The sequence below is a fragment of the Maylandia zebra genome, linkage group LG1 (assembly GCF_041146795.1).
Source record: "Maylandia zebra isolate NMK-2024a linkage group LG1, Mzebra_GT3a, whole genome shotgun sequence".
NCBI lineage: Eukaryota > Metazoa > Chordata > Actinopteri > Cichliformes > Cichlidae > Maylandia > Maylandia zebra.
The window spans coordinates 2,447,930-2,474,841 of record NC_135167.1 but is presented as its reverse complement, the minus strand read 5'-3'; the positions used below and the strand labels follow the sequence as shown (position 1 = coordinate 2,474,841).

General features: G+C 42.4%; 2 protein-coding genes and 1 long non-coding RNA gene across 5 annotated transcripts; 1 reads left to right on the top strand and 2 right to left on the bottom strand.

The window, feature by feature from the left end:
* Positions 1-971: 971 nt before the first annotated feature.
* On the bottom strand, positions 972-12,570 carry LOC143418880 (uncharacterized). The gene is made up of 4 exons (XM_076884509.1): positions 12,394-12,570; positions 2,081-2,298; positions 1,872-2,001; positions 972-1,377 (listed from the first exon to the last, which is right to left on the bottom strand). The coding sequence occupies exons 2-4, from the start codon at positions 2,142-2,144 to the stop codon at positions 1,209-1,211; spliced, it is 363 nt and encodes a 120-aa protein (XP_076740624.1). The 5' UTR covers positions 2,145-2,298; positions 12,394-12,570; the 3' UTR covers positions 972-1,208.
* Positions 12,571-13,142: 572 nt separating this feature from the next.
* Positions 13,143-19,163, top strand: LOC101472595 (interleukin-17F). Of its 3 annotated transcripts, XM_076884479.1 has the most exons (4): positions 13,143-14,275; positions 14,354-14,586; positions 16,274-16,484; positions 18,988-19,163. In XM_076884479.1, exons 1-4 carry the CDS (start codon positions 14,252-14,254, stop codon positions 19,051-19,053), a joined length of 534 nt encoding a protein of 177 aa, XP_076740594.1. In that variant the 5' UTR covers positions 13,143-14,251; the 3' UTR covers positions 19,054-19,163. The 3 variants fall into 3 exon arrangements, with proteins under 3 accessions (XP_076740594.1, XP_076740576.1, XP_014266497.3); XM_076884461.1 differs by having other exon boundaries at positions 13,143-14,586; XM_014411011.4 differs by having other exon boundaries at positions 13,143-14,586; positions 17,723-19,163.
* A 1,446-nt stretch (positions 19,164-20,609) lies between these two features.
* LOC143418892 (uncharacterized) lies at positions 20,610-23,183 on the bottom strand. The gene is made up of 3 exons (XR_013098813.1): positions 22,785-23,183; positions 22,586-22,712; positions 20,610-21,926 (listed from the first exon to the last, which is right to left on the bottom strand). It is a non-coding gene; the product is annotated as an uncharacterized LOC143418892 (long non-coding RNA).
* Between the last annotated feature and the right edge of the window lie 3,729 nt (positions 23,184-26,912).

The window sequence follows — 26,912 nt, the reverse complement described above, 5'->3', positions numbered from 1 at the left end:
CTGTTTGTCCGTGATTTACACAGCCCAGCGCTGCTCCCGACACAGGGGAAACCAAGCCTGCAGGGAGACCTACCTCGGCACTTGTGCAGGTGAAGCCAAAGGGAAGATTTGCGTCACCATATTTTCTAGTCTTTGGCTCAGAATGAAGCTGGTTTGGAAACATATTCAGCGATGCTTCATCTCCTGCTTTGCGTGTCTGTGGGCGCCTGTGCTCGCAGTGTCCAAGCGTTTAGTTTTTTTCCTTTTCATACCGCGCCCCCCCCTGCCATGGCTCTGCGCCCCCCTGCCATGGCTCTGCGCCCCTCCTAGGGGGCGGCCCCCCCCTTTGGGAAGGTCTGATTTAAGACATTTTGTAATCGTTTCCAAAAAATGTGAAATACACACAAAATCTACAACAGAAAGATATAAAACACTTTTATTTAACTACCTAAAACTAATTCATGATCAATCTGTGTAAAACTGTGTTTCTGTGTGTATTCTTCTGGTTTCACTTCCTCCTGTAATGTCTGCGTTCTTTCTCTGAATTTTAAGGATACTCGGGTGTAAACAAACCACAGTTCCTCTTTCTCTAAATAACATCTGATCTCTGAGCCGCTGAAGCACCGCTGCTCGTCTTTGTTTTCATCACTCGCGTCGACAGCTTTGAGTTAAAACTCTAGAACGACAAATCAAATCTTTTACTTTGACAAATAATGTGTAAAAACGGTGAAATAATAATAAAATCCATCTTTTATAATTAAAAATAAATGTTAGAAGATGCGGCTGCTGACGGCGAAGACGCAAAGGTCCCAAAAGTATACAGCAAACACTGGTTTATTCCAGCTTTGGGTCTTTATGAAGGTGATGTTTGTCATAACATAACATTATTATAACATGGGTGCATGTCTTCATGACTCACAGCTGCTCTAAATAAAGCAGTCGCGGTAACACAACAAGCTCAGACAAGGACTCAGTGGGCTTTAAAGGTACAAAAATAAAGCTTTTATTGTGAAAGGTGGAGCAATGATGAACAGACATTTGAAACTTTCAGTCACAGTACTTGGTTTCTCTCTGGTTTCTCTCATAAAAAACATCCAAAAAGAAAAACTTTAAAGGTTTTAAACTAGAAACATTTCTGTGTGATCATCATTAATGATCAAAGTTCTGCAACAGTTCAAAACACATGAGAGCAACAAATAGCTTCTTTGATCATTTCTGGGATTCCAGACTCAGATGGTTGTGGGCTTCAGAGTGGTGGACGAGACGTTTGTCTTCATTTCTTTAGTGGTTTCAGGTTCCAGAGTGGTGGGCGCTGATCTTTTCTTGAATTCTTCCAGATGCATCTGCGCATGTTTCCATTCAGGATCAAGGCAGAACTTCTTCTTCCGAGTAGTGACGCTGTAAGAAACACACGACACAGTGTCAATGTACACGTCACAACATCGCAAACAGGGCCACTGATGGAAAGAAGCTGAAAAATAAGTCACACAGCAGCCAGTTTCATTTTTCTCAGTACTTAGTTTTACCAGTCGATGATGAACACACAGAAGACGATCAAATTTACTGAGTTTCAGACTGGTGGAGCCCAAACATGAAGCCAAGAGAGAGTGCACGCTGGTTTTTCATAATAAGAGCCTCCCAGTTCTAACTGCACTTGTGTAAGCCTACTTCACAATAACATACTACAACTGTCTCAATCAGAAGACTAGAGGCAAAATAAAAATCTCAAAGTCAAAATGTTCTAAAATCCTCTTTAATTGCAACTCCTCCAAATTCGATGCCTCCTAAATGAACTAAAACATCAAAGATATTAATGCAGGTTAGCCGCACTCTACAGTTCTGCATCTGCACAGAGACCTGCAACACCTGTAACCTGACTTTCATGTACTCACATGATTGCATCACGACTGCAGCCGCTGCTCTTCATCACATGCTTCACCTTGTCCACTGGTATGTGGATTTTATTAGTGACGGCCTGGCAGCATTCGACACCGTTTATCACCATTTCCATAGCGACTGGCACTGTGGACACACACACAGAGTTAATACGAGTGCAGCTCAGACTCACGGCGCTCAGAGGTCAGAGGTCAGCGGTACTCACTGGCAGAGCTGTGCTTCAGGAAGCAGATGAGCGTCAGGACTGTGAGAGCCAGCAGAGTCTTCATGGTTCCCGACACAGACAGATGTTCTTCTGTTGGAATGTGCAGGGCTGATGTGCTCCGACCTGCTCGCTGCTCCCTTTATATCCGACGTCCACGTTCATGGCTCAGTGTGTTCTAAGAAGTCACGGTTCCCCTTTGGTTCCACTTCTTCTCCTTTCTGACAGGATTCAGAGAAACCCCTTACAGAGGATTTCTTTTTTTAAATGATGTTAAAACCACCAAAGAAAAATGCAACGAAATCTCATTTTACTTTTAACTAAAATCTGTCTTTGAATATCACATTTGATCTATTTCTCTCTTTTTTTATTTCTCTGATTTGTTGTCAATAAATCAGAGAAATAAACTCGGCAGAGCTTTATGTGAAAATTACAAACTGATCGGTCTGTATTGGCAGAACTCATCCGATTTGAAAACAACAACAATGACACGACCCTGTTTGAGTAAGTACTCTGGTGACAGTAGGAAGGAAAAACTCCCTTTTAAAAGGAAGAAATATCGGCTCAGAGAGGGACGGGGCCACAAGCGGCTGGGATTTCTCATTTTAAATAAATAAAAATAAAGTCCTTCCACGGCTTCATTAGAAACATTAGAAACATTAAAAACAGTCACTTGGTTTCCTCTGGGACCCTCTGACCGCAGAGCCTCGACACTGCTGGTAGATGCAGAGGAATGAGTAGAAAAGATCATAGCAGCTATGTTTAATATGTTTGATATGAATTTAACTTTATAAAGCACATATGGTACAAGTTGTAGTGCAGTAGTAATGGTAGTAATACTGTTGTAATGAACAGTAATACTGGTAGTATTAGCAGGACAAAGTCACAGTGCTCCAGTCAGCACGACCTCTGACCTGTGAGGTCGGAGCACAGATTACAGATCTCTGTTATTCTCTTTCATTTTCAGCGTGTTGAGTCTGAAACACAAACACCTGTCCAGGTACTCGCAGGCCGGACTGCAGCGCTGTGGGGTGACGTTGTGAGTTGTGTGGCGGTTTTCACTTCCTCGTCCACTTCCACCAGAAAAAAGTTTCTGTGAATCTGTTTTCACACTTTGAGAAAACCCGCACATTTATTGTGACTGTGTGCAATTTTGTGTTTCTACTTCCTCGTTGTGGTGAGCTCGTTTAGGAGGCAAAAGGAGAGAAGTGGAAGAAAAACAAGCGTATTTCCTCTTGTTGACTTTCATCATGAGCTTAAATGTGTTCATTTAACTTCAGAGGGAATTTTATTTGTCTTATTCATTATTTTATATGTGTTTGGCTTTTCAAAATAATGTGCTTCATGTTTTATTTGATCTCATTTTATTTTGGTATTTTTATTGTGTCATACATTAATTGATTTACGTAAATAAACCTCTGTTTGCTGTGACACATCAACTTATTTAAAACTAGAAAACGTACTTTGTCCTCAGTGGTGTTTGACACCAGTCTGATAGTCTTTGTGTTTCTGGTGCCTTTTTGGGTCACGACTCTATATATTTAAAAATGCACATACTAATATTGCACCTGTGTTCAAATGTGCTTTTTAATAAATCAGGGACAGTACATTATGTGAAATGTTTGGAATATACCTGCTGAAATATGATATACAGTCTCTCCATAGTGAGGGAAACAAACACATGACCTGCAGGCCAGCATTTGGTGCAACAAGCAGATTCCTTTCTTTTAGTCTGAGCCTATCAGTGCTGCAATCAACTCACTCAACAGAAGAGAACAAAAGGACCGGTCCCGCTAAATTAAGAGGGACGGCCGGGGGCATTCGTATTGTGCCGCTAGAGGTGAAATTCTTGGACCGGCGCAAGACGGACGAAAGCATTTACCAAGAATGTTCCAATGTGCCCATCTCACATTGTGCGTCAGAAAGCTTTTTCTGTAAACACGGGACTGTTGCTGTTGCTTGCTTTGATTGGACCGCAGCCAGGCTCGCTGAAGCCAAAGCCCTAAAAGTTGTGTCCCGGTTGCGTCAAGGTGTTGAGTCACCCAGAATTCACTGTTTGCATTTGTGATGATAAGTCATAACAAGAGGAAACTCCTTCCTTCCAGTGGTGACTAAAGGGATGTGCATCTGCGAGGAAAGTAGGACGTAAATAATTCAGAGCAGAATAGAGTGAGACGCCTCGTCAGTGCGTCAGATCCATGAGGAAAACTACCCAGATCTGCGTGTTTAAGCAGTCAGGTTCATTTTCCTGCATTTATTCAATTTTCATTCTTATCTTTGTAAAGAGATAAGCAGCAGCTTTGCTAGGAAAACTGGCAAGTCCCGTTTTTCCTTAACGGGAAACAGAAACTTTTCATCTCTGTGTAATTCCTGCAGACCAGGCTGCATGACATCCCAAATTAACCTGCTGCTATCAGCCTATTTCAGCTTCACTGACTCAGAGAAATGTGAAGCTGTGAAACTGAAAGAACGTCTAAGTGGAAAAAACAAACCGAACACTTTCCCAGAAGCCAATCAGTCCCCCAGACTCTCGTGTTCAAATGTCCAAACTTACAGCAGAAATAAACATGTCATGTGTGGACGTAACACAGCTATAAAAACTGTTTCAGTCTCTAAAGATAATTCCCCCTTCCATAACAGCAGGCACACTGCACCACCTTTTCTCCAACAGGCTTCATCAGGACCAGACTTAGGGAAGGGAAGCTGTCTGCTTACACCCTATGACAGAGAGAAGACAAAACTTAAGGACATGCAGTACTGCAGCCTTCAAAATAGAGACAGTGTCTGTCTCCTAAAGAGGGGACGAAGCTGAAGGCTCTCCCTCCCATTCTATTTTTAAATACTGTAGGAAGAACAAGTAGGCCTGCAGTGCAAGAGCGAAGTGCTCTAATAGGGTGATATGGTACTGTGAGGTCTATCACTGCATTTTGGATTGGCTGGAGTCTTTTGAAAGAACTTTAAGGATAACAAACTTCATGTCAAAATGGGACACGCCCCCTAGGGTGGTTGAGAATGACCAAGCAAAGATCCTGTGGGACAGATACAGGCGGACAAATGGCTAACCAACCGGACATAGTGGCGTAAGACAAGCAGAGGAAGACGGCTGTAGTGATCGATGCAGTGATACTGAATGACAGCAACATCAGGAAGAAGGAACACGAGAAGCTTGAGAAGGACCAAGGGCTCAGAGAAGAGCTCAAGAAGATGTGGAGGGTGAAGGTAACGGTGCTCCCAGTGGTAGGGACCCCCAAACTGGGCAAGTGGCTCCAGCAGATCCCAGAAACAACATCGGAGACCTCTGTGCAGAAGAGCGCAGTCCTAGGAACAGGAGCAGCTCAGATACTGATACGAGCTTGAAGGATAGACCGCCAGCAGGGGTGAGTGGGGAGTTTTATTCATATTTCCATTTTATTTAAATTGACAAGTTTAGATTGTCAGTTATTTTGATTTTATTTAAATTTGTTCTTTTAGTGTAGTTTGAATTAACTATAATAACCTGGTTAGGCAGACTCCTGACGGCCTAATGCAAAAACTTCCTTCTTGTCTTCAAACCTGTATTCTCTCTAATGCCCAGCAGGGGGCGAGTCCCCTGCTGCAAAGACTCAGATTACACAGGTCTCCAAAAAACAAAACAAAAAATATTTTCAGCTGCATGGGATATTTCGGGTAAATTGTATGTTTTTTAGGGTGCTGAACCCAAAAATGATTTCATTTCCCTCCATCACGTTCAGTTTTTTGCAAAACACGAGTAGTTTACATTAAAAAAAAGCACAACAGCAATGAAAAGTATCAATAATTTAACTGTGCACACTTTTTCTTTAGCTTTGGCTATGAACAAAATAAACCTTTTGGGACACGACCATCTGAGCTCCTCACACCGCCAAACCCACCGTACCCTCCCCCCTCCTACTGACCCCCCTCAATTCCTCACATTTTCTAGTTGTATGTCTCGCTCTTAGAAACATTAAATTAATGTAAGGAATCCTTATTGGATATGGTTTTTTGATTCAATTATAGGATACCAGATTTCAGTTGAAAAAGGTTAATTACAGTAAAAACATGAGTGTTGCAAGAAAACCTGATGAGGTGGAACTTTTAGAGGATTTTTCCCAGTGAGTAAAAATCTATAAGAAACAGTCAAAAAAAATCATATACAATGTTCTGTTTGCAGACCTGTGTTATTTGGATGTCAATAAGAAACTGAGCCTGCTGCTTCCTTTATCTGTGACCTCAGATTCGGTTATTTTCCAGTGGATTTATGTCAGTGCACAGTTACATTTCACTAATTCTGTAAATTACTGAAAATGAACAAAATGTCTGCATTACTCGATTATTCACCCGTCATTCTTAATTTCTTGGACACTTTAATGTCACCTCCCAGCGCTCTTCACAAACTTCACCCTTTGATGCTGTAGTACAGGAAGATGGTGTCGCAGGTGTCGACTGGAATGCCCCTGAAACTCTGCCGCCTTGGCTGGATATTTTGCAGAAAGTCCCACGTCACATTCCTGTACGTACATCAGCCCGACCGAAACAACAGAAGGCTGTTCATGTTTGCATCACTGCGTCATAGTGTGCATGCAGTATGCTGCATGCACATGAGGGAAAATCTGCAGAAATGCCTCAATATCATTATATATTTAAAGTATGTAAATATGCAAAGAATCCCAAACAGCTCTTCTTGGTTTCATCCACAGTTTGTGCTTTTCATGAATCATAGCAGTTAGACTCTGTTTGTCTGAAACGCTGAATTATAGACAAACCTAAAATTCCTGACACTAAACAGCCTTTTACACACATCTAAAGCTTCCATCACTGTTACATTATTTCGGTAAATTTTGCCTGTTCCTCTTCCTTTTCCACTGACACCAGGTAAGCAGTACACCTGGGAGGTTAGGTGCTTTATAAGAGTAAATTCCTGCCTCAGATATTCACGAGTATCCATTGGGGCATACGTACAGTGGGGCAAAAAAGTATTTAGTCAGCCACCGATTGTGCAAGTTCCCCCACTTAAAATGATGACAGAGGTCAGTAATTTGCACCAGAGGTACACTTCAACTGTGAGAGACAGAATGTGAAAAAAAAATCCATGAATCCACATGGTAGGATTTGTAAAGAATTTATTCGTAAATCAGGGTGGAAAATAAGTATTTGGTCACCTCAAACATGGAAAATCTCTGGCTCTCACAGACCTGTAACGTCTTCTGTAAGAAGCTTTTCTGTCCCCCACTCGTTACCTGTATGAATGGCACCTGTTTGAACTCATCATCTGTATAAAAGACACCTGTCCACAGCCTCAAACAGTCAGACTCCAAACTCCGCCATGGCCAAGACCAAAGAGCTTTCGAAGGACACCAGGAAAAGTATTGTAGACCTGCACCAGACTGGGAAGAGTGAATCTACAATAGGCAAGCAGCTTGGTGTGAAAAAATCAACTGTGGGAGCAATCATCAGAAAATGGAAGACATACAAGACCACTGATAATCTCCCTCGATCTGGGGCTCCACGCAAGATCTCATCCCGTGGGGTCAAAATGATCATGAGAACGGTGAGCAAAGATCCCAGAACCACACGGGGGGACCTGGTGAATGACCTGCAGAGAGCTGGGACCAAAGTAACAAAGGTCACCATCAGTAACACACTACAACGGCAGGGAATCAAATCCCGCAGTGCCAGACGTGTTCCGCTGCTGAAGCCAGTGCATGTCCAGGCCCGTCTGAAGTTTGCCAGAGAGCACATGGATGATACAGCAGAGGATTGGGAGAATGTCATGTGGTCAGATGAAACCAAAGTAGAACTTTTTGGTATAAACTCAACTCGTCGTGTTTGGAGGAAGAAGAATACTGAGTTGCATCCCAAGAACACCATACCTACTGTGAAGCATGGGGGTGGAAACATCATGCTATGGGGCTGTTTTTCTGCCAAGGGGACAGGACGACTGATCCGTGTTAAGGACAGAATGAATGGGGCCATGTATCGTGAGATTTTGAGCCAAAACCTCCTTCCATCAGTGAGAACTTTGAAGATGAAGCGAGGCTGGGTCTTCCAACATGACAATTATCCAAAACACACCGCCCGGGCAACAAAGGAGTGGCTCCGTAAGAAGCATTTGAAAGTCCTGGAGTGGCCTAGCCAGTCTCCAGACCTCAACCCCATAGAAAATCTGTGGCGGGAGTTGAAAGTCCGTGTTGCTCGGCGACAGCCCCAAAACATCACTGCTCTCGAGAAGATCTGCATGGAGGAATGGGCCAAAATACCAGCTACTGTGTGTGCAAACCTGGTAAAGACCTATAGTAAACGTTTGACCTCTGTTATTGCCAACAAAGGTTATGTTACAAAGTATTGAGTTGTATTTTTGTTATTGACCAAATACTTATTTTCCACCCTGATTTACCAATAAATTCTTTACAAATCCTACCATGTGGATTCATGGATTTTCTTTTCACATTCTGTCTCTCACAGTTGAAGTGTACCTCTGGTGCAAATTACTGACCTCTGTCATCATTTTAGGTGGGGGAACTTGCACAATCGGTGGCTGACTAAATACTTTTTTGCCCCACTGTAAATGTTTAAAGGTTATACTTATGTTCCATATATGTGTGCACGGTAACAAAAAAATGCATTCTTCATTTTTTGTGCATTTTCTATGAGTTTCATGTACAAAGGATGATTTTCATGAGACAGATCAGGATTTACGAGGTCGCCACAGATAACATATGAAAAAGTCCAAAGGAGCTGCAGACTTGCTGCCAAATACACCGACTAAAATGACACTATAATAAAAACTCGTCAGGTTTCCGAGGCACTGACGTCCCACCGACAGACAGAAGGCTTCATGTTGGTCTCTGTGTGTAAACGCCGTACACGTGCAGGACTGCTGAGTGTGAGATTACAACATTTCTGACATGTTAGCTGCGAAAACAACTGAAAGGAATATTTAAAAAAATCTGAGGATTAGATTCAAAACCCAAAACAATGACAGTGAGAATCAGTCATCCTGAATCATTGCAGGTGCCCGAACGATGATGTGAGTGTGGAAAACCCGTATTGCATGCCCTGGTTTCCTTGTCACTCACAGAGAGGAAGTCGGTCAATGGGAGTGAAAGGGTTCAAAGAAGCAGGAAGAATCGGCCTTTTAATTCTAATCAGACACATATCCTCTTTCCTCTGTGGGACAGTGATGCAATGAACAGGTTTGACACACAAGTTATTTATAGAATCAGTGGAGGAAGCTGCTGAAATTGTTTGTTTTTTAATTCAGCGTAATTGTTAATTGTTAGACTGGTTTTGTGTGAAGGCATCAAGCTTTAGCAGCAGGCTGAGGTGAACTATTAGCTACTGCCTGTGTTTTTTAAGATTTAAGACTTTTAGAATCTTAACACGACGGCACAAACAAACTCGTTTCAAGTTCATTTTAAACGTAAAGTTAGGACGTCTCACAGGCTGATCTGGCAGGCGAGCTCTGCTTCTAAATACAGGCAGCAAGGCTTTATAGCGAGAGGGAGGAGACTGCAGCGGCATTGCATCACCTCACTGGTTTCTGTGCCAAAAAGCACTGTCAAAGACACAAAGAGCATAAACTCCACACAGAGTAAACAAGGAAACTCTAGCATAAGACTTATTGTGATAACAGAGGCTGGATTTAATCAGTAACTTGTAAAAGCACTGTTACAGTTTCACTTTGAATCATTCAGCTGAAGGCCCGTACCCTGAACGTTTACCTTAATAAAGAATCCCAGAAGGATCTTAAAGACATTTTAAGCTGAAAGATTGCGAGCTTTGTTTGCCCTGAATTTTACCCCACAGGTACCAAACAAGCTTCCCTCTCTCTGCACTGAGGGCTTCAGAAAAGCTTCCAGAAGCAAATGCACCGTTAAAAACACAGGTGGGAAGTGAATAACTCGCTCTTATCCTGGTGTGACAGAGCTGACGTCACACAGACCTAAACATTAGAGAAAAAACTGACTGAAACGTTGGTGCTGAGCCTGTGGACAATTGCCACAGACTGTAGCCGTGTCCCAATTCATAGGCTGCATCCTTCAGAGGCTGCATTTGTAGACCGACTACGTCACAGCGATGGGACGAAGGCTGTCCAAATTCGAAGACTCCAACAAATGTGTCCTCCTTTTCCCCAGATTTGAAGGATGGCTCGGGTGTATCCTTCGTAGCCCACCATATCCCATAATTCATAGCACGGCCCAGCCAATTCCAGCTTCCAACATTGGCGGCAGCTATTTAATTTTAATATTATTCTTATTTCTCTTTCTGGGTCACAAAATAAAGTTTTAAGATAATTTCAGGCGAGAATGTAGCTGTGTAAACTTCAAATATCAGCTCGGTTTATCAAGACATCGCATATTTGAGACGTCTGTTACCCACCAGCTTGGAGCGGACCATGAGGTCAAGGCTCACTAGAGCCGACGAGAACAGCGAACTCCCGGCACATTGTTTTCAGACCCTCGCGGTCTTTTGCTACTCAGGTTAAACATGATACATAAGTCACTTAGATAACTTAAACATGTTATTGTTTGGCTTTTTTCAGTGCTTTATTTGTTCCTGAGTAAATCGGTTTGGCTGAGATTAAAGTTCTAGTTTTCATAAACGTCAAACAAAAAACTGATTAAACAGAAGTGTGAGATGGTTGAGTTTATTAAACTCTACAGAGACAGCGGTGACGCTGAAGGCCAGACCGTCCCATTTCACAGCCTCACACTTACGGCTTTCTCTATCTTCGACGGACCCGGCCTACGTAGACCGCGAAGGCCGGGTCCTCATGCTGAATTTGGACACAGCATGTATGTAAAGGATGGAATTAGGCACCATCTTTAGTCAACAACTGATTTTGGACTCTGCAGTCAGACACATGAACATTAGCAGTGTGGCTGCTGCCACCTTAGACTTTCAAAGCCAGAAGTGACCACATTTGGATGACAGGCTGGCGTGCTAAGTTACCAGCTAACTCCAGTTAGCTCACTCCACAAGCTGCATTAATTTAAAAGGCCAGTAAACCAGGATAGCCAACAAACTGTCAGTCACACGTGTCCATCAGGTTGTCTACAGTCTACCATGTACTTACAGTTTCAGGGGTGAGGGGCAGTGAGCGCACCCAGCACAGCCAAACCCTGCAGTCTTTGTTTGCTGTGTGTGATCTGAGGCGACACTCAAAATTCATGCATTGCACAACGACTTGGTGTGTGTAATGTTCTGCATGTGAGTGAACAAAGTCTTAATTAGAGATTTTCAGAGAGTCCTGGACAAACAGCACACTCGAGCTGCACACGTTTAGGCCGCTCTGTGGTATCCATGGTTACCGAGTAACAGCGGGAGTTCAGAGCTGCTGAATGGAAGCGTCGCATCATCTCAGTTCACTCTAATGGACTACGTTGTACTGCAGCGGTGGATCGTGGAGCCTCACAGTAGTTATGAAAGTTATCCCCATGCTAGCTGCGCCGCAGAGGCACAAGCTATGTCCCAATTCATAGGCCGCATCCTCCTGAGGACCTGGCCTTCGCGGTCTATGTGGGCCGGGTCCTTCGAAGTTATCTAAGTTATCTAAGTGACTTATATATCATGTTTAACCTGAGTAGTGAAAGACTGCGGGGGGTTTGAAAATGATGTGGGGGGAGTTCGCTGTTCTCGCCCCGGTCAGCTGTTCGCCCTGGTCAGCTATCGAGCTGGTGGGTAACAGACGTCTCCGAAAACGTTGGAGCACTTTTGCAAATATGCGATGTCTTGATAAACCGAGCAGATATTTGAAGTTTCTACAGCTACATTCTTGTGTAACACAGAAAGAGTAATAAGAGCAAAATTATAGTTTAAGTAAAATTATAACTAAGTAGCTGCCGCCATTGTTGGAAACAGGAATCGGCTGGGCAGCGCTATGAATTCTGGGATAGGTTGGGCCATGAAGGATACACCCGAGCCATCCTTCAAATCCGGGGAAAAGAAGGGCGCATTTGTCAGCTGCATTTGGAGCAGCCTTCGAATCAGGACAGCCTTCCTCACCTGGCTGTGATGTAATCGGTAAGTAAGTAAGTAAGTAAGTAAAATTTTATTTATATAGCACATTTCTAGATAGAGATCACAAAGTGCTTTACAAGATATAACAGATTAAAAAGACAAAATACAAACAAAGTTAGCAAAAGGCGGTCTACAAATGCGGCCTCCGAAGAATGTGGCCTATGATACGTGCCTACAGTTTGCGTTTGAGATGCATTTTTAAAAGGTAAGAAGTTAAAAACAGCTCTGTATTTTAGCAGCACATGTTTCACTTGGCTAAGCACTTGCAGGAAGTATATGAAGGCTATATGACCTACGTGATGAGGCAGGGGCCCTGCAGGTTATCAGCCCGGCTTCTCTCAGCCTGAACGCAGCACATTCTCGTGAGTTATTCTGAGCTGTCACGATCTTAGGGTTTTCCTCACTGGGCCAAGGGGAGGGGCAGCAGGAGGAACCGGTACGTAGCCCCGCTTCCTGTGCGTGATCATACTTCCTACATTTGTCATATCAAAATTACTACAGCGGCTGAGTCCTTCATTTTTAGGTTAGTTCCTTTGTATTAAGAGTTTATGCCTTTCCTCACAAACTCCCCGAGTGAAAGTAATTCATGTGTCTGTATTTTCCTGCTTAGTTACTGCCTCTCACTTCCTGTTTTAACTTGTCAGCTTAATGTCTCTGCATTTTTAATCGTCTCTGCATGCTCCTAACCAGCTTTGGATGGCGTTCACTCTGCTGACCTTTATGGAGGTTTCATCAGATGAAATAAAGGCTCGCCTTTGTTGCTTCAGTCAGTTTTCCTCATCCTGCTCCACATGACTTCAAATTCATCAACCCTCCAAAATAAATATTTAAAATGTATTTAAAAACAAACACTAAATGTTTTGTGTTTATTTCCTCCTTCGACTTCTGCTGACCTCAGAACCTCACTCCAGCAGCAGGAAGTGAATGTAGTCTGACGCTTGAGTCAGCTCGAGTGTGTCATTGCATCACCAGGACACATCTGTGGAGTGATAGGGTAACCACAGGGTGCGCCACACACAAGTGCTGTTATTAAAGTATGAGGGAGCTGCGAGGGCTCCATATTCCTGCTGGTGGTTCAGCAGGAGGATGGGCCGGGGTGGGAAGATTTACAGGGATGAAACTCAGTGCCTGAGAACTGATGTCATATCATGTCATCATGCACAAAAAATAGAGCTGAGACCATAGAGAGCTCACCGGCTAAAAACTGTGAATTAAGATAAGATCACAATCTGATTCATGCAAATACTCACATTGTGAGAACACACATCATGAGTCACCCCGCTGCTGTAAAGTAACTCATCGCTCCCACTTTTCTGTAGCCTGCTGTTCCTGATGCTGACAGTCCACGTGACAAAGTTCCCACATTTTTCTACAGAAAAATATGAGCGATGAGTGACTTCACAGGAGCAGGGTGACCCCAAGAGGATTTTTTTCCATGTGAAGAGTCAGGAATGACCTCGTTTTATTTTTAAATACATACAATACAGTGTTTCATGGCGCTGTGTTGACATTTTGAAAACTTTTCATTTGAGTTCTTCTTCTCTCAGAAAAAGAAGCCGACAGAAGCTTTTGTGACTCTGATGTGTAAACCCTGAGATGTACTGTTGAGGATCAGAACAGCAGCAGTTGCAGAAAACCTGACAATATTCACGTTTCAGACGATAAACCTTTTTCTGTAAAACATAAACATCTGTCTCTACCTTTAAAAAAAACAAACCAACAATGAAACGTGTGAAATGTTTAAAAAGAGCTCACGGCGGAGTTTATTAGAGGTACGAGGCTGTCTGCTCGCGGTGTTCTGAGAAACCATCCTACTCTGACAAATCGTCCTACTCGTATTATAATTTGACGGTGACTTGTGACTAACCCTACCCATAACCTTAAGAAGTATTCCAGAGAGAAAAAGTTAATTTGGGTTCGGTGTTATGCGCATGCGCCGCGTCAGCGCAGAAACATTGGTTAGGACGTTTTTTGACCGGTCACAAACACAGCGCACAGCCAGCAGAGGGGCGGGGCCGCAGCGAACTGTTTCTCATGCGGAAATGTTGATTTTGAGGAGATCCCCATGGCAACCAGGCAACCGTAGGAGCTCCGCTTGTGTATTTAAAGCAGCTTCAATGGAGCGTCCGCCAGTCTCAGCCGTCCGAAGTCAAGATGGTCGCGAGCTTCCTGCAGTTGGTAAATCACATCACATTAGCGCCCCGGGCTCGCGGACAGCTCTCTCTGACTCTCACGCGTGTTTCTGCCACTTTGCAGATCTCTCTGCTGATCCTCCACGAGCTCTGCGCCGCCGCCTCCAACTCCACGTGTCTCAGCGCCGAGAAGGTGGAGGCCCGCGAGCGAAAGTTTGACGTGAACCTGAAGAAGCTCGGCCTTCAGCGCGACGCCCGCGAGGACCAGAATCTGACTACCTGCGAACACACCTGCGAACAGGCTGCCCAGCAAATGCACGAGCTCAACGGCCGCGCGCTGTCTCCGTGGCGTTACTAGTAAGTATGGAACCCGCAGAGGGACAAAAATGCTCAGACAACAAACAAACAAACCTGTTCTTTGCCTCATCGTCAGCATTTAAAGCGCGCTTTGGGGAGCAGGTTCGACACACTTTTACTTGATTTTAAATGTAATTTATTTAAAATTATTAAAAGTTGTTTAAAATGTTATTTTAATGATTTTTTTTTTTTTACCATTCTACTTATTGAAGCCAGTTTAGATGATGGTGGAAATGAGAAATCATTTGTGTAGATCATATTTGTAAAATTATTTGAGTACATTTGAAACGATGTTGTGTTAATAATACTAGTAATAAGCTGGCAGATGCCTGTATATCTGCCTCTCTGTGTGCATATGTAAGGTTATATGTATATGTAGCTCACATCTTTTTTCCCCTGTATTTAACAAAACCAAAGGAGTCACTCAGCTTTGTGGATAAATGAATGTTATCTCATTAGATGGCATGTGCTGCTCTGTGGTTAATGAAGTACATAGTTAAAGTAAATAATTATGTTAAAAGCAGAATTTTAACCGTTTTGTTGCTCACATTAAGTCATTCATTCAAAGTACAGTAAAAAGTATTTAACTTTTGTCCGCAATAAACCTGCATGTAGCACACCAGTGAGTTAAAAGTGTTATTTTAGATTAATACTAATTCCTGATTCATACACCACTATCATTAACTCAAGTGCTGTAAACAAATACTTGCAGCCAAATGTACATGAAGTAGGCTCCTCACAGCCCTGTTTTACTAGCATAAAAAAAAATAATTTACTGCATATATTTATATATGGAGGATTTGGAAAATGTATATGTTATCAAGAAACGGTAAAAAAATAAATAACAAAATGAGATGGCAGCTTAGTGAAGTAAGAGTTCAGTGAACTAGAATGTGACAAAACAGGTCTGTGTTCATGTAGCACACAGGTGTGTTGCAGGTGTCAGCTGCAGACTAAAAAAACTAATTCTAATCAGTGTTTAAGGTTAACTACAGATGTCATTGCTGGGTGCAGTGTTACCAGAAAATGTGACTGTAGCTGAGATGTAGATGCATTTGAGAGTATATACATCATGCTTTGGTTCAGCAGCAGGTATGGTGGATGTTTTTGACAGTAAGTAAGATTTCATCAGAGTGACGGCCTGTGGAGGAAGCTGCACAGATGTCTGTTGGCGTACAGTGCTCTGTAGCGCCTACTAGAGGGCAGGAGTGGGAACAGGTTGGGTCCATGCTGTGATGGTCTGCAGTGGTGTTGCCTGCCTGTTTCCTGATTCTAGATTTGTACAAGCCCTGAATGGAGGACACGTCAGCAGCAGCAGTGACTTTCTGTGCAGTCCTGACTTTCCGGTGTATTCTGTTCTCGTCCTGTGTGGTGGCCAGTGTTGGTCAAGTTACTTGAAAAAAGTAATCAGATTACAGTAATGCATTACTGCCCATCTCTGGTGGTGGCTGATCCAAAGTTTGGACGTGCAGAGAGCAGGCTGGATTATTGCGGAGTAGAAATGGATGGACGGCTGCTGAGCTGGTTCAGGAAGTTCAACCTGGAACCAGCGAGCAGATGAAAGCTACCAGCTTTAATATTAAACGAGCTTTGATTTGAGAAGCCGCGTATTGTCCTGACTGAATCTGCTGTGTGTTCACTGTCTCCTGCACGTGTTGAGGTCTTTTCTGTCTGTCTGTGTCTCCAGCATAGACCGAAACGACAGCAGGTATCCACGTGACATCATCTTTGCCGAGTGCCTTTGTAAGGGATGCATCATCGACGGGCGCGAGGTGAACGACTACAACTCTGTGGAGGTTCGGGCTCCGATGGTGGTCCTGATGAAGACCAAGTGTAAGGACGCAGACACATATCGAGTCCAGAAGACGCGTATCGAAGTCCCGGTGGGCTGCACTTGTGTAAGGCCCAAAATTACTAAGTGATCTGAGAAACTAAGCTTTACTCACACTGAAGGCCATTTATAGCTGTGCAGCACCTTCACTTACACTATAAGAATATTTATCACAGCTTTCTGCCTGCATGTGAAAATGTTTTCTGTAAGTAGTAGTAGAAGATTTTCTGTCCTGAAGCTGCCAGTCCACACCACAATATGTCAGCAACTATCCAGGCCCGTTTTGGTCTGGATAGTTGAGAGAAACTAACCGTGATCGGTCATTCTGGAGTCTTAATCATAAACAGCACCAACACTAAAGCGCAGACAGACTCAGAGGCTTCACGTCCTCAAAGAGCCTCAGACCTTTGCTGTGTGACAGAAAACTATTACAGCTGCTGCGCTGCTTTGTGCAAATACATATCAAGCTTATTTAATATAGCACTTTATCTCCAACTACCTGTAACTTTCCTTCGTCATTCAGACGTTACTTGCAAGTGAAAACTGGTGGTGATTTCTTTTTGTTTAAAACTGAGTTGTGATGAAGACGGATCCATCATCCGTCCGAGCGTCAGTCTGCTCTGTAGAGTTTAATGAGTGACTTAAATCAGGCAGGACTGCAGTCAGTCAGGTTTTTTGATTATTTCTTGGAATAACTCGTCTGAAAGCAGCTTGTTTCCACCTTTCAGTAAACGTCCAACCAACAGACCAGAAACTCCAAAGAAAGTGAGATTTCTTCCCATGTTTTTTTAAAATTAAAAAGTCTCTTTTTCCTCACACGGTTAAAACTGTGAGACCTGCAGGTTTAACCTCTGAAGCACAGAGACTTCACCAAAGACACGAGGATGTGCTTTCACACTTTAGTATTTATTTTGTTGTATTTTATTGTATTTTTTGAGTAGTTTGCACATGCAGATTAATGTGAAATGCCACTAAAGCAGAGTGCCGCTGTAGCTTCACTTTATGCCAGAGCGGCTGGAAGCGTGAACAGAAGATGAATAGTTCAACATTTGGGCAAATTTGAGGCCAGGAGACGTTAGCTTAGCTGAGCACGAAGCCTCGAGTTTTAATGCAACGATGAGTCCAAGGAAAGATTTTAGTATGTTTCATTTACCAAAGAAGAAGCAGAGAGACAGTCAGCTGATCGACTGTTTCACCGTCAGTAACAGCATCATGTAAATGCACTGAGTTTACTAAGGAAGAGTCCATAATTACTGTCGGGACTTCAAATAAATATGTTTTTAATGTGACTAATGTTGTTGTCAGATGGATGCAGAGCAGTAAAAAGCTGGTGAGGTCTCTGACCTGCAGCAGAGTAAAAGTCAGGATGCTCGAGCTCGGAACAAGTGGCTGAAAATCCTCTAAAGCTGACTTGGTTTGGATCCTGGCAGAAACGCTGTGAGCCTTTACAGAGACGCACCTTTTTCTGCTCAGCTTAGCAAACAGCTTCATGGCTCCACATTTAGCAGAGCGATGTGAGAGCGGTCCGACCCCCTCAAGCTGTGAAGGAATCAAATGTTAAACTATGCAAAACAGGACAGTATTGGGCACATGCACAATATGAAGAAGCTGCACATGAATTAGCTTTAAAGAGACTAAAAAGTAATGAAGAGAGGAGAATGAATGTGAAGAAATGTTTTAGTTTCACTATATTTCTTTGAGATATTGTTCATGTTTTTATTTATTTGTATTTTCATGTGAGGTAATGATGCAGATTTGATCCCTTTGAAGAGATTTTTAAAGCTGTTTTTGTCAAACTGTCAGTTTCTGCTGGATAAAGGTGTAAAGCAGGGGTGTCAGACTCAGTTTGCATTGTGGCCACATACAGCCCACCCTGTGTTAAAAGGCCCGGACCAGTGAAAGTGGCCTTTCTGTCAGCGTAAAGAAGCTTAAGTACATATTTAATCCCTGACATGTGTTCATATGAGACCAAGAAGGGCAGTCTGCACAGTACAGCTCAGTTTTTCTACGTGATAAATAAAAGCAGCTGCAGGAAAGAAAGAAACCTGCCAGCCTGACTCTTTGGGCTTAAATGTTCAGAGAGCTCATTCCTCACACTGTACTTATAAAACACCAAGTTTTTGTTAATTCACAGAAAACTTTTACTGTAGTCTCATTATTGAAAAAAGAAATTTTCTGCCCTCAAACTGATTTTCTGTTATTTTATTTCTGTGTTATAGTATGAATGTGGATGGTGGACGTCTTTATCAGTAAGAAAAGCTGCAAACTTACGGAAATACAGTTAAAAGGGCAAAATGTATGCCTTCCTTCACTTGTTCCACCGGCCGAATTAGTCTTTGCTGGGCCCCGAGCCTCCTGTTTGACACCCCTGATATAAAGACACCTGTGAACTTTAAAATTGTATTTTTATTTATTTAACCAGGAAAAATAAAACTCTTGAGATTAAAATTTCTTTTACGAGAGTGCCCTGGCAAAGAAGCACAAGGACTGACTTTTTGCTGTAATTTGTGTTATAAATGTACCGTCAAAGCTTTGTTTTTATTTCTGTAATCTTTACGTTATAATTTCAGGAGAGTTTAGAAGCGAACCGGGTGTGCGCTGACATGAAGCCGCGTTTATTTCATTTACACTTGTGAAATCCTCCCTGACTCCTGTGCGGCTGATCGTTTCACCTCAAAACGGTTCAACATCTCCTTAAAAGAACATTGTGTAACTATTTTACTGCCAATAAATGAATTTGTTTCTATGATTTGTCCTTTTGTGTCTTTTCTGTAAGTCCTCACAAGTGTCTACATACAGCAGTTTCCTTAATCTGTCACATGGGGGCGCTGTTTTGCATAGTTTCAGCATGACCAGTTTTGGATTCTTTGCGTTAAGACGCCGGGGAATCTATCTTCTGAACTGGTTCGGAAATCCAAGATGGTATGATCTGTCATCTTCATGCTTCCTGTCCTTCCGTCATGACAGGGATAAATGTAAGGAATGTGGAAGAGCACAGACTAAATGTAACGACTGCAGTGGACATGTAGGGAACAAAGGTGGTGCAGAGGTGTTGGGTGGTTATGGCATTAAGGAGAGAAATCCTGATGTGCAGCATCTTCTGTGAAACATGGAAATGGGTGTAGAAGGTGCAAGGCGGTGTCAGATGGTAGTCTGTAGGATGGCTTTAAGGAAGAAGCAAGCGAAGGCAGAGGCAAGGATTAAGTGGTGGAAGTTACAGAAGGACAAATGTTGCTCAGAGTTCAGAGAGGAGGCACAGGATGACTGGGAAAATACGTCTCCAGTCCAAATCCCAAAATACTCCAGTACAAGGAGTATTTTGGGATTGGAGTATTTTTACTGCAGAGCTGCGCCTCATTCAGGGATTGTTGGGAACTTGTGTTACTGCCCGGCAGACTAAGATAAGCAGACATCGCCACCAACTGGACAAAATTATGTGGACAAGTGAGGACAAATGATCTCAGCGAGGCAGAATATGTTTAATTTGACTTATTATTGCACCCACACAGGACACTTACATTTCCAGCTCATTCATCTGCTGTTTCAGTTCTTCATTGTTTGGATTTTGGGCAATAACAACGTTGTTATTATATAGAAGGACAATCAATGATTTTCCAAGTGGATTTTCTCCAAGCTTCACTGTAACAGTAAAATCATATTTCATTGGTCCCTCTATGATCATTTCACTGAGCATGATGACTTTTATTTTTTAGTTTTTTGGTTTGTTCTCTTTAATTTATTTTGACCATGTAAACAATACAAAGAAAGCTCATTGAGAAAAATAAATCAAATTCACTCCAGCTGTTCTGATTGGCTTGCCCTCGAGAAGGAGTGGGAGGACGTGCACGCTGATCTGATTCCACCTCTTCTCCAAAAATTATCAGTTGACATTTATCCAGCTTCCTTACTGATATGAACCTCAATAAGAACATTTTTCTAATAAGCCTCTACGTAAAATACAAATTATTATCATCCTGTTTTTGCAGCCTGCACACATCGAAGCTGAATAAATACTCCAGTGTTGGAACGTTTGCTGTACAATGTGAATACGGACAAAGTGGTCGCTAACTAAACCGAGACGTTCGCTAATATTCACCATTTTTATGATCTCATTATGATCTTTATGCCTCTTTTTTGAAGTGCTTCATGTCTGTGCAGTGCTCCAGACATGAAGCACTGACTCTTTCTGTTATACTTTTATTTCAATTAGATCTGCAAACCTCAGCATTTTAAGAACAATGAGTTAGTATGAATAACACTGAAAATGATGGACACTGTAATGGTAAAAATGGTAAATGGCCTGTATTTGTATAGCGCTTTTTCTAGTCCCTAAGGACCCCAAAGCGCTTTACACAACCTGTCATCCACCCATTCACACACACATTCACACACTGGTGATGGCAGCTACAATGTAGCCACAGCCACCCTGGGGCGCACTGACAGAGGCGAGGCTGCCGGACACTGGCGCCACCGGGCCCTCTGACCACCACCAGTAGGCAACGGGTGAAGTGTCTTGCCCAAGGACACAACGACCGAGACTGTCCAAGCCGGGGTTCGAACCGGCAACCTTCCGATTACAAGGCGAACTCCCAACTCTTGAGCCACGATCGCCCCCTGTAGTTTATAGTTACTGCCCCAGACTTCTGCACAATGGCTTAAATAAGCTGAAAGCAGCGAAGAGTCGAGACTATGGAGTGATGTCAAATCTAATTCCCTTCTTTAGTACTTTAAAAGTATTTTAAAGTTTTATTTTAAAAAAAGCACTTTTAAAAATACTTTAAGTTAAGGTGAAGCATTAATTATCAAGCCTTTTAAATACAATGACACGAGTTCAGTCGCACTACTTGGTTTAGCTCAAGACATCAGAGAAAAATAAACTTTCAAAGGTTTAAACTGAAAACGTTTCTGTGTGATCACAGTCGACCACACATAAAGTTCTGCCGCAGATCAAAACATACACGTACACCGTGTTCTCACAAAAACACAGTCAGACACAATCAAACACAATCAAACAGTCAAACTAGAGCTGGGCGATATGAGATTTTTTCATATCACGATATGTTCTTTTCATTTCAGGCGATAACGATATCTATCACGATATAAGCCAAATAACTATATTTGTAAGATTTAAATGTGCCGTTGCTCACAAGTAAAATGTGAAATAATCAGCAGCTTGTTTTTATTTAAATATTTATTTCCCATAATAAGTTCAACAGGGTAGATGTACTTAAGGAACATGAGACTTTTTCAGATCGCAACAGTTTGATTTTCCTAACGAGAAAAAGTTATTTCGCAATACATATCGTTATCGTTCTATCGCCCAGCTTTAAGTCAAACACAATCAAACAAACGTCAGTTTGTGCACAGAAGCTTTCTGTTGTTTTTAGATCTCCTTCATCACTCTCAGGGTTTCCGGGCTGAGGATTTTTTCTTGAATTCTTCCAGATGCATCTGTGCATGTTTCCATTTAGCATCAAGGCAGAACTTCCTCCGAGCCACAGTGGTGACTCTGCAAGAAACACATGATACACACTTTAAACACACACGTGCAGTTTCACTGTCGGGAAGAAACTGGAATATACGTCGCAAAGACTTGATTAGAAGTAATAAACATTTCATTTAGTCATTACCAGAAGCCACTGATAGAAATCGCACTTCTTTATTGTCGAACTGATTCAGATCAATCGTGACTCCGAACGAGAGCAAAGACTTGAGTTTTCATTTATGGCAGTTGATCCTGACAGATCAGTGAAGCTGATCCGAACAGGACCCGAGAGCTAAAAACATCTTTTTGGAGGCAGATTTCACTGCATTTACTTAGCTTCACCTAATTTTCTCCTCAACATTATTATTATTGTTTTACAGTTTACAGTCCTGAGCTCACGGACCATGCTGTTGTTGTAATGGCTGCATTTAACATGTGGCAACAGGAAAACGTATTAACACTTATAATTAGAAATCTACATGACATAGATTGGTTCACCCCTATTTCATAAAACCGTTTTACAGCAAGAACATTAATTATTTTGTCACAGCTCACAGTTTGCTGGATGAGAAATATTTAACAGAATTTCAAAGTCGGGTGGTCACAGTGAGAATTTAAGCTGCTACAAAACTGAACAAAAACAGTCGGGATAATAACACTCCTGACCTCCTGAGGATACTCACATGATCGCTTCAAGGTTGCAGCTGCTCTTCATCACATGCTTCACCTTTGTCACTGGTATGTGGATTTTATTAGTGACGGCCTCGCAGCATTCGACACCGTTTATCACCATTTCTATAGCGACTGGCACTGTGGACACACACACAGAGTTAATATGAGTGCAGCTCACACTCACGGTGCTCAGAGGTCAGCGGTACTCACTGGCAGAGCTGTGCTTCAGGAAGCAGATGAGCGTCAGGACTGTGAGAGCCAGCAGAGTCTTCATGGTTCCCGACACAGACAGATGTTCTTCTGTTGGAATGTGCAGGGCTGATGTGCTCCGACCTGCTCGCTGCTCCCTTTATATCCGACGTCCACGTTCATGGCTCAGTGTGTTCTAAGAAGGCACGGTTCCCCTTTGGTTCCACTTCTTCTCCTTTCTGACAGGATTCAGAGAAAAACATCTGGCTGCATGATAGAGCTGCATTTTCAGTCATAAAGTGTTTTCTGTCATAAAGCCCAACAGTTCTGATTGGCCAACGCTTTGGAAATAAAAGTATAGATTGCTTTATTTTTACGAGTGTGTTGGCCTCATGAGACAAACGTCCAGCAGTGACTTCTGGGTACGTTATCTACCAGCCTCTTTATACAATCCTCTGGCATTGTAGATCCATGTGTCCACCAAAGCTTCTTCAGGTGCTATTTTACATTCTCTAAGAGAAGAAAAGGCATCTTGGTGCAAAAATATAACAAAATGCAGATAGATGTAGATGTTTGGTTTCAGGTAAGCAAATCCCTAAAAGTCGATGCTGTTTTTGTTTTATAAGGACGGTTCTAGAAGCCGGTGCTGCAGGATAGTGAGCTCTTGATAGAGCTTCAGTTCATGGTTTCATGGTCTTCAGAAATCATGTCATGCTTTTATTTTCTAACACAATAAAAACATATGTGCCGCTGTGGTCAGAGGATCACATCCAGTCATCATGGGCATGAACATTGTTGTAATTTTATGCTTGTAATGATTTCATTGAACTTTTTTCAGACTCAAATATGTACAAACAGCCAAACTAACATGAGCTTAAATGTCCTGTAGCAAGTTGCACCTCGACCAGATGCTTTGGGAAACCATCAACAAGCTTCTGGCGTAATTCTGGCTGAATATTTGACCGCTCTTGTTAGCAGAATGGTTAGAGTTCATTTAAACTGGTGATGAAGTCCTCCTTCATTATTCCCACTTTGTGCAGCATACCATCACCACTGGCAGTAAAATAAAAAGCCCCAGAGCACGATGCTACCGCCACCGCCTCAGGTTTGAAAGTCTCACCTTTACTCCTGCTAACGTAAACTGGTTATTGTTGCCAAACAGCTCGGTCTTTGTCTCAGCTGACCATAAAACTTTTCTCCAGAAGGCGACTGGCTCGCCCCTGTGGGAAGCCACGAATTTCATTATAGCCCGAAGGTGTGGACTTTGGATATATTTTGTATTTGTATATACATTTGAGCCTTTTGGCACTGTGAGGATTAGAGAGAGTCCAACATAAATTAAATCTTGTCCACCTAATTCTTGTTTTTTGAAGCCATTATCCACCCTGGAAACAGAACAAGCCCCTGAAATCCACGAGTGACACAACCTTAAACAAAGCTGGTGTAAAAGTGTGTGTCTACTCTTCTTTTCATGCTTTCACTTCCTCGTCTGTCCTCTGCATCATTTCTGCACAGCTCACAGAAAAATACTTGGAAAACTCTCAAAAATTTCCAAATTTTTAAATTTAGTCAAAGAGGAAAAGACGCTCATAGTCAGCCCCACTCGTCCTTCCAGCCACACCGGATCTCACAGCTCGTTTTGATCAGCTGTTCTCTTTCGGTCTAAAGATTCCTCTTCTTTGAAACAGCCTCCGGTAGAAGAAAAAGCTTTACTGCTCACTGTGAGGTCTCAGACGTCATTTCCAAGGCTGAGTCTGTGCAGTGTGTGTTTGCTCTCAGTGTCTGGGGAGGAGACAACATATGACTGTACCTGAAAACACGGACATGTCACCGGTCAGTGACAGAGAATGACCGACAACATTTATCTGTGGTATGAAAACTGCTGCAGCAGGATAAGCAGAGAAGTCAGAGATCAGAGTCCTCCCCGCGCTCACCTTCACAACCAAAACCCTGTGAGGGGCACAAAAGTAAACCCCTCAGCACTCACGCACAACTTTGGCTGAAAGCTGTGTGTTGTTGAACGACTACAGATGTTATTTTGTGTTTGTGGCATAAATGACGCAATCAGATGTAAACCTCACGGTAACATTAATAACAGCTGCTGAAACGACACCAAATTTCAAACCTGTGGGTCTGCATCGTGTTTTTATTCATCTTTACTGATTTCACCAGAGGAGAAAAGGAGCCTGCATCTGTGTTAAAGCTGGTTTTTTACAGGAACAAGAACAGGACCTAAATAAGGAGAAAGAAAGTGATGTCATTTCACCTTCTTTAAATCCTTTTCTAAGCAGAACAATGAAGAACAAAAACATTTATGGTCTGTCTTCGGGCTGTGTGCGTGGTCCCCAGCTATTCTCAGAAACCTTTTTTCAGTTGGAGGAAGTGAAAACTGCGCGACGCTGACCATCTCGCAGCGTCGCAGCTCTGCACTGCCAAACGTATCTGGACATGTGCCACAGAAAAAAGTTTTAATTTAGAAATCTGTCAAAAACTACCAATTATGATGTTGTTTATTCAGCAAGTAAACTGAATTCACACATTTAGACCCGAATTTCATCCGACAAGTCAGAAATGAGTCGATCCCACAGTCCATCAAACACTAAAACATGTTTCTGTTCATGAAAACAAGTAAATAACTGATATTTGTCATCTTAATCAAAAATTATGATGTGGTGTAATATCTTTAATATTTGTAATATTTATAACCAATCACAGCAGATGGCCCCGCCCCTCCCTGAGCCTGGTTCTGCCGGAGGTTTCCCTCTGTTTTTTTTTTTTGCCTGTCCCGTTTGGCTCTTTTGCATCAGAATTGTTGTCTAAAGGCAAAGAAAGATGCCCAACGGATTTACTTTACCAAACTGACCATCCCAGCCTTGCCGTAATGGTCCATTTGATTCACCTTTTATTGTTTATTTTATTTTCACTTACTGAATATGGGACAGACTTGACTGGGGGAAAGAAGGGGAGAAAGAAAGAGGGAAAGAGAAACAGCTGAGAAGAGGGACGGGGGAGAAGGGCAAAAGACAAAAACCAACAGAATGAGCAGAAAAAGAAATAAAAAATGCATATATCAATCACCTGGATCACCTGCTGAGAAAGAAAAAAGAAAACAAGCAGAAGAGAACAAGAGTAATAGAATAAACAACATCACAATGATATATGGGAATATGACAGTAAATACTAAATGTTAAACATTATTGTGCAGCACATAAGATCAACAGAACACAGTGTGCTTTGAGGTAGGAGCCAAAAAGGGTGTAGTTTGTGGGTGTGATCACCCGTGTGTACACCTGTGAGCATGGACGCGCTTGTTTTATTTTTTTTAAAGGTTCCTTCATGTAATGATCTGCTAGAGGGTGTGGGGGGGCCACAGCCCCGTCCTCCAGGGCATGAAGCAGGTTTCTTCCTGTTAAAAGGGAGTTTTTCCTTCCCACTGTCACCAAAGTGCTGCTCATAGGGGGTCATATGATTGTTGGGTTTTTCTCTGTATGTGTTATTGTAGGGTCGACCTTACAGTATAAAGCACTTTGAGGCGACTGTGATTTGGTGCTGTGTAAATAAAATTGAATTGAACTGAATTGAAAATCTGTCCTACAAAAGTGATCTGACCAAGAGGGATAGCAGCATCATAAATCATTGATACAAAGCATAAGATGGATAAAATAATAGCACATACGCATACATACAATTACAACACATTCATACACAGGTTTTGGTTTAGAGTAAAGTTACGTTGAAACCAAGCACACCATTGTTTTTCTTGTGACATTACCAATAAGTGTGATGTGTCACATGACCCTCTTCCTATTGAAAAAACAAAAGTTGTATCCAAGATGGCCGACTTCTAAATGGCCACCATGGTCACCACCCATCTTGAGGAGTTTACCCCCTCACATATACTAATGTGCCACAAACAGGACTTTAATATCACCAACCATTCCCATGTTGTTACGGTGTATCCATATAAATGGCCCACCCTGTATAATTTGTCGCTCACTGCTGGCTCGCATGTTTATTTGTTTGAAAACGTGCATTTTAATACATTTGGGCACGTTTGTTGTATCATTATAAATGCAGAGATGATGTGATGCACGGAAATCTTTTCAGTTTGTGTTCACGTTTTTTTAAATGTGTAAAGTAACCCTGATA

What these genes read in the sequence shown, in the direction of transcription:
- LOC101472595 (XM_076884461.1), top strand. Translation starts at nt 14,252, where the DNA reads ATGGTCGCGAGCTTCCTGCAGTTGGTAAATCACATCACATTAGCGCCC. An exon ending in CTGTCTCCGTGGCGTTACTA is followed by an intron (nt 14,587 to 16,273) that starts GTAAGTATGGAA and finishes CTGTGTCTCCAG; the next exon opens with CATAGACCGAAACGACAGCA. An exon ending in TCCCGGTGGGCTGCACTTGT is followed by an intron (nt 16,485 to 18,987) that starts GTAAGGCCCAAA and finishes TTATAATTTCAG; the next exon opens with GAGAGTTTAGAAGCGAACCG.
- LOC143418880 (XM_076884509.1), bottom strand. Translation starts at nt 2,144, where the DNA reads ATGAAGACTCTGCTGGCTCTCACAGTCCTGACGCTCATCTGCTTCCTG. An exon ending in CCTGAAGCACAGCTCTGCCA is followed by an intron (nt 2,002 to 2,080) that starts GTGAGTACCGCT and finishes GTGTGTCCACAG; the next exon opens with TGCCAGTCGCTATGGAAATG. An exon ending in TGCAGTCGTGATGCAATCAT is followed by an intron (nt 1,378 to 1,871) that starts GTGAGTACATGA and finishes TGTTTCTTACAG; the next exon opens with CGTCACTACTCGGAAGAAGA.